General features: G+C 45.0%; 1 protein-coding gene across 17 annotated transcripts in view; it reads right to left on the bottom strand.

Moving 5' to 3' along the window:
- mbnl1 (muscleblind-like splicing regulator 1) overlaps positions 1-16,816 on the bottom strand; it is a 42,880-nt gene that overhangs the window by 20,598 nt on the left and 5,466 nt on the right. For 8 of the 17 annotated variants that reach the window (XM_080475683.1, XM_080475692.1, XM_080475693.1 and 5 more), the window contains exons 1-2: positions 16,451-16,618; positions 9,453-10,456 (exon numbers count right to left, since the gene is read on the bottom strand). The exons of 2 other annotated variants lie outside the window; for them this stretch is intronic. In XM_080475683.1, the coding sequence (XP_080331809.1) occupies positions 9,453-9,626 (174 nt within the window). In that variant the 5' untranslated portion in view covers positions 9,627-10,456; positions 16,451-16,618. Of the gene's footprint in view, positions 1-9,452; positions 10,457-16,450; positions 16,692-16,816 lie in introns of those variants that run through there. 7 more of the 17 variants (XM_080475684.1, XM_080475686.1, XM_080475687.1 and 4 more) reach the window with 2 other exon arrangements.

Here is a 16,816-nt window from a genome sequence, read left to right as displayed (position 1 = left end):
AATTAGATCTATTTCATCCCTCCTACCAACAAACCCAATTTGGACGCAAAACATTTTTACTCGCTATCGTGAAGATAAGAATTTGGAAATGTGTTTAAAGGTCACACTATTCTACACACGAAACCTCAATTATTCTTAAGTCTCATGACAAACTGAACAGCTGACAGCATTTCAATTAAATTTGTTAAAATTTAAATGTGAGATTATGAAATAATTTAAATGAGCACAACTTGTTTCATTTTCTTAATTTTTTTATTCACGATTTTTCAATTTTTCTTTTATTTTTCACAATTTTATTTTCATCATATTCATCATTTTATTTAGTAATATATATTTTTATGATGCATATTTATTCACATATAAATGTAGTTGTCTATCCAGAAGTTTGAATTAAAACATATATTTTCCAGTTTATTCCAACAGTTTGAGATGTGCTGATCCTAAAGTTGTATTTAAGGAAATAAAGGAAATTAAATAACCGCTGCCATTTATTACAGTTTATTTCAACATCACATGTTTGCAGTTTGCATGTTTTGCTCCTCAGAGATTCTCTTTCCAGTTTCATATTTTTCCACAGTGACCTGACTGAGAGCGGGGGTCAAAGTTCACCGCTACTGAAATCTTCATTCAGTGTTTTATCTGAAGCTCACATCTATCACCCGAAACTGCAAAATCAGAGTCCCAATTTTCTTTCATTTTTCTGCCACAACATCAAAAACAAACCTGATCTAATTTCAGGAAAACGAGAAAAAACAAACAGCAAAGGGAGGAAAAGCCTCGGTGCAGTTCGTAAACACTAATGAGACTTCATGATGCTTCAGGTCGTAAAACATGACGAAGACTAAAACCTTATTGTGGAATCTCATAGTACATATGTTAGATATGTTTCACTTTCCAGTCTTCTAACTCAGTGACACAAAAACAAATGGATCATCTGTTGCGGTCCACAGCAGGTCGATGGAGCGGAGTGCCAATAATCATTAAATAGCAGCGATAGGAATTAGGATGAAACGGAGGCCGAGTCGGACAAGTCCAGACACTGTGACTCTGAGCAGGAATGCACAAGACAGACACGGTGGGAGGAAAGACACGGACACACGTCAATGTTCTCTGTCTTGGGATTCGCCGTTTCACCAAACACCTTCTGGCTGCAACTTGTAAACGTTTCGGCCTCAAAGAGGAGAGACGGCGACCTGACAGCTGGTGGAGGGGGGGGGGCTAAGTGAATAGGTGTGCCTCGGAGCGGCGTTCTCACCTGTCTAATGGAGGGATAATGGCTGAGCTGGACTACTGGAGATCTGCCTGCTGGCCTGTGAGCCCAGAGCTAATGAGAGGGAGGCAGAAGAGGAGGAAACCATGGAGAAACAGACATGTGGCACTACTCAGATTGTCCCTTTGGATTTTCTCTCTGATGTTTTCTTCTGCAGTAACTGTCCTGATGAAAGGTTTTCCATTGACTCCTTTTACCTCCAGGAAAAGCTGTGGACCTCGTTTTTAGTCTTCACCAGAACATTACAGTGAAGCCAACACACACAAAACGTAATCTTATTCCACAAAGTCTTTACAGGCACTATAGTAAATACTGCATTGGCTTGTTGGAGTTAGTATATGTGTTAATCCAGCTGGGGCATGTTTCCCCCAGGTACTCCGGCTTCCTCCCACCATCTCCACAAACCTGCAACGTGGGTCATTCACTCACAATTGACTTAAAGGGATGAACTCATTTGTTTTATTTTTCTGAAACATTTGAAACTTTTATTAATAGAATATTAATAAAATGTCCTTATTATGACTTTGATTATGCCCGATCATATTATTGACCTATTTCTACATTTATTTATCTATTTATCTCCTGTGTGCTTTAATTTTCAACATGATTAACATTATTGTGTGCTTTGAATATTTATTCTTCTACTCTTAATATTAAAATTGTTGTTTCGTTGTCGAACAAGTACTAAAAACACTTCACTGCACATTTTACTGTGTATAATTGTTTGTTTGTGACAAATAAAGGACTTGATCTCTTGCTGTTTTTGACAGCACAGCTGTCTTTTACCTTTTTTTTTTTTGCTAATGTCGCTTTGTTTTGCAATCAAATATAAACTGATCTGTGAAGTGAATAAAAAAAATGGGCACGAGTTTTAAAAAAATGACTGCATCCTCTATGCAGTCATCGTTTAGACATTGTCCCAACATCTTTGGCTTTTCAAATGTAAATACTAGTCAAATCTCTGAAAAGAGTTTGCAAATAAAAAATAGAAAAATAGTGCAAATGAATTCCTCGGTGTAACCCCCGTCACATGGACGTGGGTGTCATCTCCACCTCGAGGCTTTGAGTCGTCACCGTCTGCTAACTGGTGAAGCAACCGAGTTCCTCGGGTATCTGAGGTTTGGTGGCTCGTCTGTCTGTAAAGGAGACTGACAGAAACATCCCGAGAGAAGTAATCATTGTATCAGCGGCGTTATAAAAGGGCCCAGTGTGGCGGCGGGACGGCGGCGGCTGACACTGAGAAGAAAAGACGCTTGTGGCTCATCTGCCGTCACTTAAGCTCAGAGACGCTGATGTGACGCCACGGCGGACCAGAGGCCGACTCCATGTGCTTCAGCGTGTGTGTGCGTGTGTGTGTGTGTGCGTAGGCCAGGACTTCAGCATTAACGTGAGGAAGATGTAACAATGGAGCCTTGAAGACCATCAGAGCTGAAATAAAGGCCTGTGATGGGATTCAGCTCTGAACGGCGTGCTGAATGAGAATGGCGTCCTTTTAGTAAAAACTTTATTCTGCAGACGACTGAATCAATTCATTCAAAGAGCAGATATAGTCGCTGTGGATGCCTCCACAGATATCCCATTAAAAATCCAATTACAGAGAGGATTACATGCATCATCTGCAAAGGAGAAAAGTCCATGTGGACCTTTCAGACGACTGCACTGCTTTTTCTTCATCGTCTTCATGGAATATCCTGAAGTGTGACCTGCCCTTCTTAACATACAAAGCAACAACCAGGCTGGAGGAGTTATTATTAGTGAATCTGATAGTGAATCAGAAGTTCCTGAAGTAACCTGAAGCCATCAGGTTCCTCTCATCAGGAACCAGCTCGTGGATTCAGTTTGGGAGACAGAGAGACTCAAGGCTCCTCGAGGTTCAGGCTGCTTGGAGACCTTCATCGGACCTGCTGGAGTCTTTCCTGTTCGCTTCGCTTGTTCATGTTGGACTGTCATTTGTTTTTCTAATTTAAAGCCGAAGACGTATGAGATGGATTTGTTGCATATGGCGCTATGAAACTAAAGTCCTCTGGAAAAACACCATGTTTCCCAGAATCAGCCTGAGCCACGTTATGTCGTTACCTTCACCAGGTTATGTTTTCATCTGCATGTATTTATTTATTTATTTATTGGTTTGTATGCATGTATTTTACCAACGTTTCGCAAAAACTACTCATCCGAACTTTTCAGGGATGATTTGTCATCATCCAAGGACCAATCCATTAGATTTTGGGATCAATCACCTTCTGAAGAGGTAAGATATTCCCTCCGGTTTGGACACACTGGAGGTCTGCCTTTTCCGAATAAATCCCTAAAACACGAAAAAATTTCCCATACGAAGCGGATGAGAGAGGGACCACATGGCGGAGATCAGCGTCTGTTACCATGGAGATGCTCCCCGTTCACACAGGGATGTTGCTACCTGACAGGCTAGTTAGCATCGGTATGAGCTAACGGCTAACATGTGGCGTTGGTAAAGGTCTGCGCTCTACCAAGTGTAGCTCTAGTCTGAAAAGAGCTTTTGTCATCATCACGATGTGCACATGCTTTAGGAAGTCTCTCCTGCGATCTCCAGGCTGACGAGTTTAAGGGGCGGTCGGTGAGCGACGTGAAGCACGCGGCTTTGGATTTCACATCTTCTGGCAGAAAACAAGTTCATATCTGAAAGTGACTCATTTATTCAAACACCAAGGGAAGGAAGTTTATTATGTTCAAGACAAACACTGAAACACTGAACAAGATGGCAGCTCATTCTTCCTCCGATTTATTCAGACCAAATTAAGCCAAAACTAAATACAAAGTGTTGCTCTGCATTTTAAGGAGTGGATCTCTTGTCGAAGAAGTTATAAACTGTTGCGGCGTGTGGCCAATGACGAGCTCCAGACACACACACACACACACACACACACAGACACAGACACACACACACACGCACACACACACACGAAAGTCTGGATAATTTGCTTGAAATCATAAAAACTCGGTCGGCTAGCAACACGGCTAATATTTACCCCTCGTGCCTCGTGTGTGTGTGTGTGTGTGTGTGTGTGTGCAACCCGACGGCTGCATCAAAGCGCCGAACATAAACGTAGAGTCAAAATATGGCTACAAAATGAGAAGAGACAGATTTAAAGAGAACAAAACAGAGACGGTCCAGACTGCGTTTTTAGACGGTCGCACATTTTTCTCCTCACGTTTGAAACACGTTCAGTTTGAAACACGTTCAGTTTGAAACTGAAGAATAAAAGTCATAGTTCTCCCATCAATACAAACATTTTAGATCAGAATAGAACTGAAATCTTTTCTTTCTTTTTTTTTTTTTAAACATGTCGCAGGACAATTCTCTAGAGCTTCAGATACTAAATAAATAGTGGAAGTCAAGCGTTCAACCAGAAACGTTTACAGCAACGGCAGACATGTTTGACCTGTTGTAGTAAATTTAAAATTTCAAAACGTCTTACCGAATGTTTGTCTTGTCTTTAGTCTAAATGTCTCATCTCACCTCATTTAAAATAAATTCAACCACAAAGTAATATCCCGGCGAGATAGAAGGGCTTGTGTTAAGACATCTTAAATAACTTAAGTCAAACAATCTGGAAATTATCTTGTTTTGAGTTGCTTTTCAGAAGAAACAAGGTTTATTTTACATTTCATATATTTTTCAAGCAGGGGTGAAATGATTTGTACAAGATAGACAATCTTGATTTTAGCATTTGTGGTTTATTCTGGGACACCAAGCTTGAAAAATCTGGTAAAAAAATAAACCTTGAAACAAGTTTTCTTTGGCTCATTATAAGACCTCCATGTTCTGAATCACATATTTCAACCTTACCAAGACAATTCTCACTTGTCCTATAGGCAGACGACAAATACAAACGTTTACAAGTTCAAGATTCTTTTTAACGACACGAATGAAGTCAGAAGAGACGCTCACGTTTCATATCGAGTGGAAAACCTGCAGAGCTCCAACCTCTAGAAAGGAACGGATGCTTCCTGTCCTCTGTGGTCGCTCTCTGCAGCTCTCTGCAGCTCTCTGCAGCTCTGACTCGCTGTGGGGTCTCTTACTCTTCTTTTCTGTTTTTTCACTTTTTCACCAAGTGGAAAACACGTGTGAACACAGAGGGAGCAGGCGATGAGGATACTGAACCCCAAACTGCTTTCAGTGGATGGATTAAATGCCTCCATTTGTGTGTGTGTGAATGTGATTAACGGTGTAAAATGCTATATAAGTTTATTCTATCCACCATTATTACCATTTCATTCTCATTTCCTTTTACTTGAAAAGTAAACTTTGTTTTATGAGTATCGTGTTTGTGTGAACTTTTTGCTGTGGAGTTTTCATCCTGGAGTTTCTGAAATCTTTTTTTTTCAAACCGATTTTCTGTTTCCTTGCTTCCTTATTGTTTTTCAGGCTGATTTTAGCCAATCAGAAGCTTTAATTTCAAACCCGCCTCAATAAAAATGGATGAACCTACCGACATAAAATTTGTCATGTAGCCAAGATACAATTTTAAATTATGAGATGAAGCCGGAACTTTAAAAAAAATAAAAAAAATAAGAAAATGAATGACTGTCCAGGTGGTTTTTTTTCAGTCTGTGCAGTAAATGAAAGTTGTTCTCCTGAACTGTGTGAACATTAATGTAATAATGCAACTGACGCAGCAGCTCAACCACAGACACAACACGTGCACACGCTGCGATTCTATCTAACCCACAGACATGATGACAGTGGGTGTGTCAGGCTGGCAGGTAGACAAAGTACAAAGTCTACATCGTGTGTGTGTGTGTGTGTGTGTGTGTGTGTGTGTGTGTGTGTGTGTGTGTGTGTGTGTGTGTGTGTGTGTGTGTGTGTGTGTGTGTGTGTGTGCGTGTTCAAACCGTTCTCCCTGCCAGACGTTCACCACTCCTGTTTTTATGACGGGGACGGCGGGACTGGGGGTAGACGGGGACTTGCTCCTGCTGGCGGGTTTACATCAGATCACGCTGGATGCCACAGGGGTTCGTTAAATGTGTGCGTGTGCGTACGGGCCGGGGTGGAGGGTGGTGTCGGGGGCAACCGGGGTGTAATGTGAACCATCCTGTCCACGATTGGGTGTGGCCTGAGGTAAATGAGGCGAGAACCAGACCGAGCGGGAAATCAAGTAGAAGGAGCAACCAGAGAACGAAAAACAAGCAACAACAAGTTCATTTACTGACGACTAACACGCATTACTGCACTCTCGTTCTCGTCTGTACTTACGCCGGCGGGCGTTAACTGATTCTCCAATCGCATGCCGCTGAATGACATGAGGAAAGGTTAATTCCAGCAAGAGAGACTGGAAGCTACATGTTTGCTGCTCTATTTAGTTTTGTTCTTAAATGTCATTTCAAAAGATCCCACTTTTGAACTATAATCATGTTGTTTATAGAGATTCCCGTTGAAATTAGTGTAACACCTCCCCCAACCTATCTGCTCGGTAGTTAATCATTAACAGACAAAGTTACAAAGCTGACTTTAAATCAGGGAGTCCAGGCTACCATTATCCTTCTCCAAATATTACCCTGCCTCAACATAGCTGAGCTGTCTGCGTTGCTCCAACCAGATAGACAGGCAGCAGGAAGGGCTGCACTCTGGGGTTAAGGCCAAGTGTAAGGCCAGCGAACACCCACACGTGTCTGTTGGAGGTTTCAAGCACAGACACACTCGAACACGCACAACTTTAATACCGTGGCCCAGATGAGTGCTTCGGATTGATTGTCTCGCTTCGGGGTATGTCGTCCACATCTGATTAGTGCCGTGAACATGTTCCCAGAGAAAAAGAAACTGCAGTTTGAATCATTTTGCTATTCCTGGCACAAAAATAGTCCCTGCTCTAATTCCCTCAGTATGGGTCTGCAGACAGGGTTCGTGCAGGACACATGCTGTGTGTGTGTGTGTGTGTGTGGGGGGGGGGGGGGGGGGGGGGGGGGGGGGGGGGGGGGGGGATTGTGGCCCTTTCAGTGCGCCTTCTCCAAACATGTAAAAAAGAAAAAAAAAAAAAAAAAAAAAAAAGAAGAGTTAAGCGTGGCTGTTGAGGAAACGACTGGGTTTGGGTGTGACCTGCTCAGCTATGCACTGGTGATCATGTGAGACCTGTTCTAATTATACACTTCTCAAGAAGGAGGTCGATCCTCTCTCATGGGCAGAGTGCACATGTGTCCAACGGGGTGCATTAGTGTGTGTGTGTGTGTGTGTGTGTATGAGTGTGTGTGTGTGTGTGTGTGTGTATGTGTGTGTGTGTGTGTGTAATTGGGGCTTCATGCAACTCTTCGGAGATGTTCGTCCTATTTCGACTCCTCAATCTAAATTAAAGTGAAGTAGGACAAGTGACTTTTTCAGTGTTGGTGTTTGTGGGTCTGCGTAACTGAAAAAAAACAAAAAAAAACAATGACATGCGTGTGTTTGTGACTATTTCTGACCGAGTCTCACTTATTATAATTTAGGTTCAGCAAATCGGCAGCCTTGCTTTTTGATCTCCTCTATCCTCATTTGCTCTCTAGTCTCTCTCTCTCTCTCTCTCTCTGCCTTCTTGTATGGTTTCCATTGTGGGTTTTAGAGACCTGCTCTGTTTTTCATTACCAGTGGAAAAAATGGGGCGAGTGGTTAAAAAAAGTATCACCCATCTCCATCAATGCACAAGTCCTAGTGGAAAATGAGTCCAAACTACTAAAATAGACCCTCTGGTCCTTCAAAAAAAAAAAAAACCTGCCATATATCTGCCAGCACTTCGTCTCTAGTGGTGACCTTTAACTCAGTGTGAATGACAATTTAAACATGTGTTCACGTCTCTGCATCCTTCTGTCGGGAGATAAAAGCTCCACCGTCACGGTGTGAACGCAGACTGAAGTCAGAGACCACTTCATTACTGCAGAACAGTTTTGTTCAAGTGCGAATGATTTCTGCTGAGACCTCAACAGATTCTGTCCGCCTCATTAAGTTCCAAGATCTTGGAACGCAGCAGCATCACTACAGAGAAGTCAAACAGGGAAAATAAAGAAGGAGTTCGCTGGATTAATCCTGGATATTTGCATTATTGGTTGTTGGGAGCTCTTTAAAGACGAGGTGGAAGGTTGGGGGGAGGAAACAGCAGGTTTATTCAACTGAGCTGATTTTGACACACACACACGCACGCACGCACGCACACACGCACACAGAGGGGCGTGTTCACATTGTGAGGAAAGTTGGGAAAGTTTCAGCGTCCGACAATGCTCCTCTGTGCACATCTGGCTATAAACGCTGTTGTGAGTCAACGTGTGCACGCTGTCCTCATCTTAACCCTGCGCTGCTCTTCCACAGTCAATGACCACGAGTCACCAGTGTCTGCAGGGGGAGAAGACAAACACAAGCTGTGTGTGTGTGTGTGTGTGTGTGTGTGTGTGTGTGTGTGTGTGTGTGTGTGTGTGTGTGTGTGTGTGTGTGTGTGTGTGTGTGTGTGTGTGTGTGTGTGTGTGTGTGTGTGTGTGTTGGAAACTCTGGGTAAAGGTCCACCCATCTCTAGAGAGGTGCTCCGATAAAAACAAACAACAGAAAGTGATTGTGAAAGAGAACGAGCGAGAGAATAAGAGATGTTTACCTTTTCTTTTTTTTTTCATGTTGGCTAAAATTGGAAAAATAGTTTGAACAAATCTGCCCTAAACGCTGGTCTGGAAGGAAGGCAGATGTACAGAACCCCCCCTCCCGGCTGCCCTCAGGCTCCTGCTCAGGAAGTGGTTTCAGCAACATGATGACGCGACCATCTCGCTCCCCTAACTGTCGAGGCGTGTTGTGCTCGGGGCATCCATATGATCTGGGACATGTGACAGCCTATTCATCTGCCTTTTTACTTCAAACCCCGGCACAGAGAAGCTGCTGTAGTAAATTCACACAGTGTGAAAGGATTTGCAGCAGGATCTCATGTAAACAACAGTCAAAACAAGTGTTTATAATACTGTGTTAAAAAAAGTTGCACCCCCCCGCCTCCCTCCACCCCACTCCCCCCACCACCACGTCTCAGTCATCTGACCAGAAATAGGCGGGACTTGCTGTAAGCACATGCTGTGGCCAGATGTTGGGCTCTCGCCTGCTATTTCTAGTGTGCAACCCCCTCAAACTGTCTGTCACAGTGAACGTGTCGAGTCGATCTCCACGTCTGCCTGAGACGTGGCCCCCAGACGTCTCCTCCGTTCTTACCTTCAGCGAGTCGAAGCAGGCGATGACCCGCCCGTTGTCCACCTGGCAGCTCTTGGCCGGATGAGCGAACTTGCACTCCTGGTCAGTGCGAGAACACGTGCCCCTCTGGAACTCCCTACATACTTCCAGTGTCAGCCACTTTGTGTCGCGGATGTGCGTTAGGTTCATCGCCATTGCGAAGTTCTGGCAAAAAGTATTCCACCGAAATGAAAACTGCTGAGGAGCGAGTGAAGTACCTCTGGTGTTTTAATCCACAACCCAAGAGATTTGGGGTTTTCTTGGAGGGGGGGGGGGGGTGTTTTGTTTGTGTGGTTAATGTCTGTGACACATTCAGAAAAAAAACGTTCCTCGTGATTGAGACGACTCCTCCGAAGTGAAATGTTGCTGGACGACGTTTGGTTTTGAATGTTAATGGATCATTTCTCCAAACAAAGTGATTCCATCCAGTGGACCAATTACTTGGGCTTGACTTCTCTCGTTCACCGTTTATTGCTTCCTGAAAATTCTCATCTACAACATCCCTCAGAGATAAAGTGGCAAACGGACAAGCGGCCAAACTCGTCGCACTCTGCGCAGCGAAGCAGGCAACAAAGGTGAGAGTCTGGGTGTAGCCTGCCGCACAGGAAGGTTAAGGACACTGAGGACTGAGTGGAGGCTTCGAGGGCTGAAGGCGAAGGTGAAAGGCAAGGTGTGTGAGATGCTGTGTGGGCCTGGGGGGGGGGGGGCGTGTTGCTGCTGCTGCTGCTGCTGCTGCTGCGGCTGCGGTAAGGCTGGTCAGCGGGCGCGGAGCTCTGAGCAGCAGGGCCGTCCAATGGGGATAGGCTGGATGGCGATGGGAGCGGATGGGCCACTGGGCTGGTGCGCGGGCTGCGAGGAGGGTGTGGTTGTTGTCCTTGTACTCGTGTTACTGTGGCAGCAAGCGAGCGAGGCGGGGGGGGAGGGGGTGGAGCTTCAGCTGTAGAAGCAGGTCAAAGCTGCAGCAGACATCAGGGAAGGCACTTCCTCTAAGGAGAGAGAAGGAAGGGAAAGAGAGACAAAAGATTAGTCTTGAGAAACACAATGAAAAACATTTCATTTGTCTCTCAGTTCCTGACGTGCAGCATTTTTTATTTATTTATTTTTTTTAAAGTCATGCACTGCTGAGCTGTGCTGCCGCGGGAATGAAGAATATGCAAAAATGTCTGAAATGCAGGGGAGTCTGCTAAAACAAATAAAACTTTCACCCGCCCTGCACTCTGAACACACACACACACACACACACACACACACACACACACACACACACACACACACACACACACACACACACACACACACACACACACACACACACACACACACAAAGCTTCCCTTCACACTTTTCCACCTCTTCGGCTTGACGCAGGAGAATCGGATTAAACGCTGTATCACTTACAGTCCAGTAACGCAAAGGCGGCCATTACAAGTGTGCTTAAAGGTGAAGGAGAGGAAGAGAGTGAAAGCAAGAGGGAAGTTGAGGCAGGGCACGAGGGAGAAGAGGTTAGTCATTTCCTCTCTTGCGAAGCCGTGTGAGAGTGAGGACCAATGAGAGTCAGCAGAGTTGCAGCAACATTCTGGGCCGAGCGCCAGGTGAGAGCAGGGGGCGGAGCCACGAGGAGGCTGACCTACCCGCTGCCGGGTTGAAATGATCTGCTCACTGCTTAAAAGACTACCTGCCGTCTTAAATACAGTCCAGCAATGATAGAGGGGAGACAATTACTCTCCTTTCGAAAGAGAAACAGCAACACTGCACGAGTTGGACCTGAACTCGCCAATGCGACGACGTCACACTTGTTATTTCACGCTGATAAACTTACTGCACGTAATTGTCACCCCTTGAGTAACGTAGCCTGCAGTTACTATTTTTGGTGACACCATCAAGCCGGGGGGAATTTGGGCTCCCAGGGGCCTTTCTGCTCTTATCGCACAGGCGAGTGCAAGTCGCCACACCCTTGTTTGGAGAAACGGCTTGGCGCAGATAGGCCTGCGCACCTCCAGCGACGCCGCGCACTGCTGCTAACTTTACAGCACTGCAACACTCAATATCAGAGCCCTGCAGCAGTGCAGCCCAGGTCATGATGACCCAGCAACATGGATATACGGAGCGAGCGCAGGGAGAGAGTGAGAGAGAGAAAGCCAGTGAAAGAGAAAACTGATTAGTTTCACCGTGGATGACCCCCATGATAACAAAAGTAGCATTTCTGCGAGCGGTGACCTTTGGAGTGCAGCATAATCATCGTACCAACGCTACAACAGCCCAACCCTAACCATACACTGGGCCACGCACACACTCAAACACAGATAATTCCTTCCCACATCGTGCTCGGCCGACGGAAGATTAAAACAAACCGACCTTTAAATAAAACACACAGAGATAAGATACATCACCTCACATCTCATAAATCAAATAAGTTATTCTAACCTTTCATAGGAGCTGCCATATCTCATCCACAAGCAGAAACTTCCCTTAAGTATATTGACTATTTCATGCCAAGAAATGTTTTTGACCAGCAGGGACTGACAGTTTAGTGTTTTTATGACTGTGACCATATTTGTGTTCACATGAACTCTTTTCACATGAAGTTATTCATCATTTGATCTTCACTGCTGTGAAAATGTCAGCCAAGCTTACTTTTTCTGTAATCCAGACTTTTCCAGGACCCGGATTTTGTAAAAAAAATAAACGGCTAATGTTGACGCTACATGGCTTTTTGGCTAAAGATCAGTCTGATAAGGCCCACCGTTCGATCTGTGGATTTCAGTGAGGAAGATCTGAGCGATCTGACTTTTCATGACCTAAGGCAGCAGAAGCTGTCTTCAGGAAAACGAAGGAATGTGATGACTTGAAGCATGAAAAGTCGACTCCCCTTGACTTCTGTCGGCCTAATCAGTTACTATGGTTTCTATTAGGACTCAGATCAGCACATATCTGTGAGAGAAACTGGAGCAGGGTATAAAATGTGCCAGTATGATAATGAGTGCTCATTATGATCCTTCATGTCTGGACAGAGGCATCCTTCACTCATCGATTTCTTCATTTCTGTGGTCTTTTTTGTCGGTACGCCACTCCCTGTATCTAATTTCACTTTAACTCCTGGCGCTCGTTCTCTCCCCGGCATCCATTTCAAATGAATTACCGTTTAATACTATTTTCTTCTCATTTCTTCTCACTACGACTTTTTCTGCTCCTGCAGGAGGAAGTTTGACCTCTTTGGTCTTCCTGCTCTTTTCACCACTTTGACTCCATCAATATGTCCGACTTTGTGCCCTCGGTGTCACTGTCTGCTAAACGTTCTCGTCCAGCATCCTTAGCAGCTCAGCTGCTGCCTCAGACTCCAAGGTCTCGCAAGATGGTGCAAGGTCAACCACAGTGTAGGGAACGAAAGATGGCGAGGGTGAGAGAGAGAGAGAGAGAGAGAGAGAGAGAGAGAGAGAGAGAGAGAGAGAGAGAGAGAGAGAGAGAGAGAGAGAGAGAGAGAGAGAGAGAGAGAGAGAGAGAGAGAGAGAGAGAGAGAGAGAGAGAGAGAGAGAGAGAGAGTTATGCTTCTCATCGCCCTTCATGACATGTGGTAGACATATTATAGGGCTTTCAGAAAAAGAGGAAGTATTCAGATCTGAGCACGTCATAAACAGCTCACCCTCATGTGACGCTAGAGTTCGCCTTACTGGCACAAACTGTTTGGGGATGAAAAACAAATCACGTCTTCCACTTTTTCTCGAGTGTGAGCCAAAGAGTGAATCTGTTGTCCGGGTCCAACCTTCACGTGCACAGAGAGCACAAACCATGCAGAACGCCTGCCACTGATTTGCATGGGGCGCCACCATGAATGGCACTCCTGCGTTATGAGGATTTCCTCAGTGCTTTTGTTATTAAGACGCGTCTGGAACGACTGAAAAGCCGGAGCAATCAGAACAACATAATAATCCTGGCTGGTGGTGATTGTGACTAACTGCGGGAAACCAGGATAAAGAAAAGGTTTGGTTGACAAGACTTCTTATATGAATGAGTGACACATTATTAGTGGAGATTAGTGTAGATTGACACCACAGCTCCTGCAGTAAGGCAGGATTTTATTGTGGATACTGCAAAAGAAACAAGAGATTGAATTTAACTGAAGGTCTTAGTGGAAATGAAACCAAATCAAAACATATTTTACTTGTTGTACTGCACCACCGAATAAAAAAACCATAGCTTCAAGGCCGAGCTGCTATTTTCGGCTTGGACTGCAGAGAAAGAAGCGTTGGGTCGTTTCTCGCTTGCTGCCTAAAGGGAGTGGTTTCAGCATTTTGACAGAGGTGGAGTCAGGGTGACAGTGTGCTGATACAGGTCATCACAGTGGACGGCGCTGGAGGAAACGCAACACCCCCACTTCCATGTGCTCAGAATATAGCATGTCGATACTGCCCTCACTGACCTTTACATATACATATACACACACACACACACACACACACACACACACACACTGGTGCATACGTGGACACGTGAGGGGGATCTTTTTGCTGTCTCCTGATCTTTTTCACATTGATAGACACGTAGAGGGCTGCTGCTCCATGTACCACAGCACTTTCACACCGAACGCAGCCGACCGGACCTCTGCTGGAGTTGGGGCGTCTCATGTTGGTTCACAGACAACAGTCAGTAACTGTGTGCAAAATTAATGACATTACTTTCTAAATACACCATTTGTTTACTGTTCATTCTGGCCTGTTACCAATAAAGGTTATTGATTTACCGTGGGTCACATGGGCTGCTCCAGCTGCTACAGTCTGAGTAGAGGGGTGTTATCTCCACCACTGAGCAATCATCTCAGTTTTAACCAAGTTATTTGTCAACGGATTAAATAACAAGCGCTGAAAGCCAGTCCTGCCACTGGAACGCAAAACAAACAATGCCTGTTAATTCCCATGGGCCCAAACCTCTGGAGACAATGAGACCTCTTGTTTAGCATACATGGACGGAGCGACACAGACGCACAATGCACACAAACCTCGATGGGTCCTGACACTGAGGATTCTTAAAACTGTTGTGACTATCTGCCTGTGTGTCACACTGCATCTTTGTCTGCATGTGTGTGCCTGAGGATGTGATCATATCAACAGATACTAAGAATAATGGCCGTCCTCATGGTTCGCTGAGTGGCTCTTTAACTCACCATTGCATCTATATACAACAATTTGGCACAAATCTCATACATCTGCACACTGTCAATACTAAGGAGCTGAAATACAGGCCGTTTTCTATTCATGGAAAAGGGACGTTTGAGAAAAATACACTAAATCCCAAAGGAATGAGGAAAGATGAATGAACAACAAATAAAAGTAAAAATAATGTAAATCATGTCATCTGAAGTCAGCAGTCACGAGCCTGACTGAAACGGTCATATCAGCTATTAGATTATCTATCAGACCAGTTCTTGCCCCCCTTGGGGCCGGGGGCCTGAGACGACTGGGGTGGGTTGAGGTTTCTGCCTCTCTGGAGGTATAAAAGATACACACATGTTACGGAAAACTACATAAAAACACTTTCTGGAAGCTGGAGCAGATATGAGAAACTGCATTTTGCTGTTGTAAGCTGAAGAGAAGGCATGTTTCCTCAGTGGTTGGCTTCACTGTGGGTATTTTACCTGCCATGGTTCCAAAATGTGCCATTAAAAAGTTTCATGCACTGTCCCTCTGCCATGAGTTTGAATATTTTCTCAAACGACAACACAGAGCAGCTACTTATTATGGTTTATTCAAATAGAAATGCTATTGTCTCCATTTCACTGGTTCACCAGGGCTATAGATACCGGCCGAGGTAAACTCACAAATATACATTCAACTCATCCACAGCGTCAAAACCTATAGCAGTGTAAAGAGATTACAAGAAACAGACCGTTTGAATTTTACTGTCACTTATTGCTCTGTCAGAGCTGCAGAGGCTGGACGTGTCAGGGAGTTGATGCAACCGAGGTGAATAAAAACTAGGACAAGCTTTTTGTTGACACATGTATCTCCGGACAGAACAACAAAGAAATAAGAGGACATATATTACGAACTTCAGTAACAGCAGCTGCATATTAAGGCTGCTGTTCAATTCAGATGGAGGTGGACACTGCTGCTGGACGGCAACGTCCGGAAAAGAAGCTTGAAAACGGCCAAAACAGAGCAGTACAATGTCATGCTGAGGCCTGATTAAATGCTGACGCAGGGAAGAAGGGTACCTGTGAGAGCTGCTGAAGTTGATGCATAAGGGCCTAACTTGGAAGCGTGTTGAGTCGGGGCTGTTTAACTCGGCCAACTGTGGTGTCAAACTGTTGCTGTGAGGGGGTTGAAATGTGGTCATAACACCAGAAGAACATACACAGAAGCTCTCGTGTAAGAAAAGCTCAACCTGTCAGCGCACATTCAAGCATGCACGTAATCCTGTCTGTCGGGCAGATTTCAAATGATATGCAGCACACAGTGATACGGGACAATTTGCACCTGAATATATACACGTACGCACAACTTTGGCTTTTTTGCCTGCTCTTATCAAACTGACAACGTGAAGTGTGTTCTTCGGCGCGCTGCTCGACAGAAACTGACCGTCTACCTGCAGCAGAGCCACCGTGGAGAGTCAACAAAGCCCCTACAATGCAATCTGCCACACGTCTGTCCGTGTGGCACCTACATGCCAGTGTGCACAGACTGGGGTGTGTGCTGCTGCCTCAGCCACCATGGAACCCTCCTAGTCACAACAACAACAACAGCATTCCTCATCATTGCCCCGACCACGGAGAGGAAGGAGGGCTGAGACGACCTCCGAAGACCCCTGAGCTCCCATACGTCTGCTTTTTAACAGAATACAGCCCAGCTCTTATTCAGCTGGACACAAAACAAAGCTGTAGGTCGATTTATATTAGTATCATCCACAAAAACACAATTAACCTCTGAGAGAAACACCAACATGACACCATAATCTCAAATAAGCCTTAATAAAGCATGAATGGACTTACTTTCACTCCCGTTTAAAGATCAACAAGTAAAATCCCTCCATTTACTCGCTCTCCGTCTCCCCGTCTCTCTCTCTCGCACCTCTTTCCTTCTCTTCAACTTTCTTCCTCTCTTCCAGTGACTCCCCCTCAGTCAGTTGCATGCAAGCACTCACTTAGTCAGACGCACACACACGCGCACACACACACACACACACACACTCCGACAGACATAGTCACCCTCGCACACACTCTCTCCTCCCGTGACCCGGAATGCTTGGCAAACTTCTACTGTACTGAAATACAGCGCACCATATAAGGTAGCAGCGGCTTCACATGTCACACATCATTTACATAGAGCGGGGCGGGAGATTGCCTTACACAGAACGC

Source organism: Lipophrys pholis, assembly GCF_963383615.2.
Source record: "Lipophrys pholis genome assembly, chromosome: 1".
Lineage (NCBI taxonomy): Eukaryota > Metazoa > Chordata > Actinopteri > Blenniiformes > Blenniidae > Lipophrys > Lipophrys pholis.
Note: the sequence above shows the minus strand (reverse complement) of the source record. Positions and strands in the feature narration are given on the sequence as shown.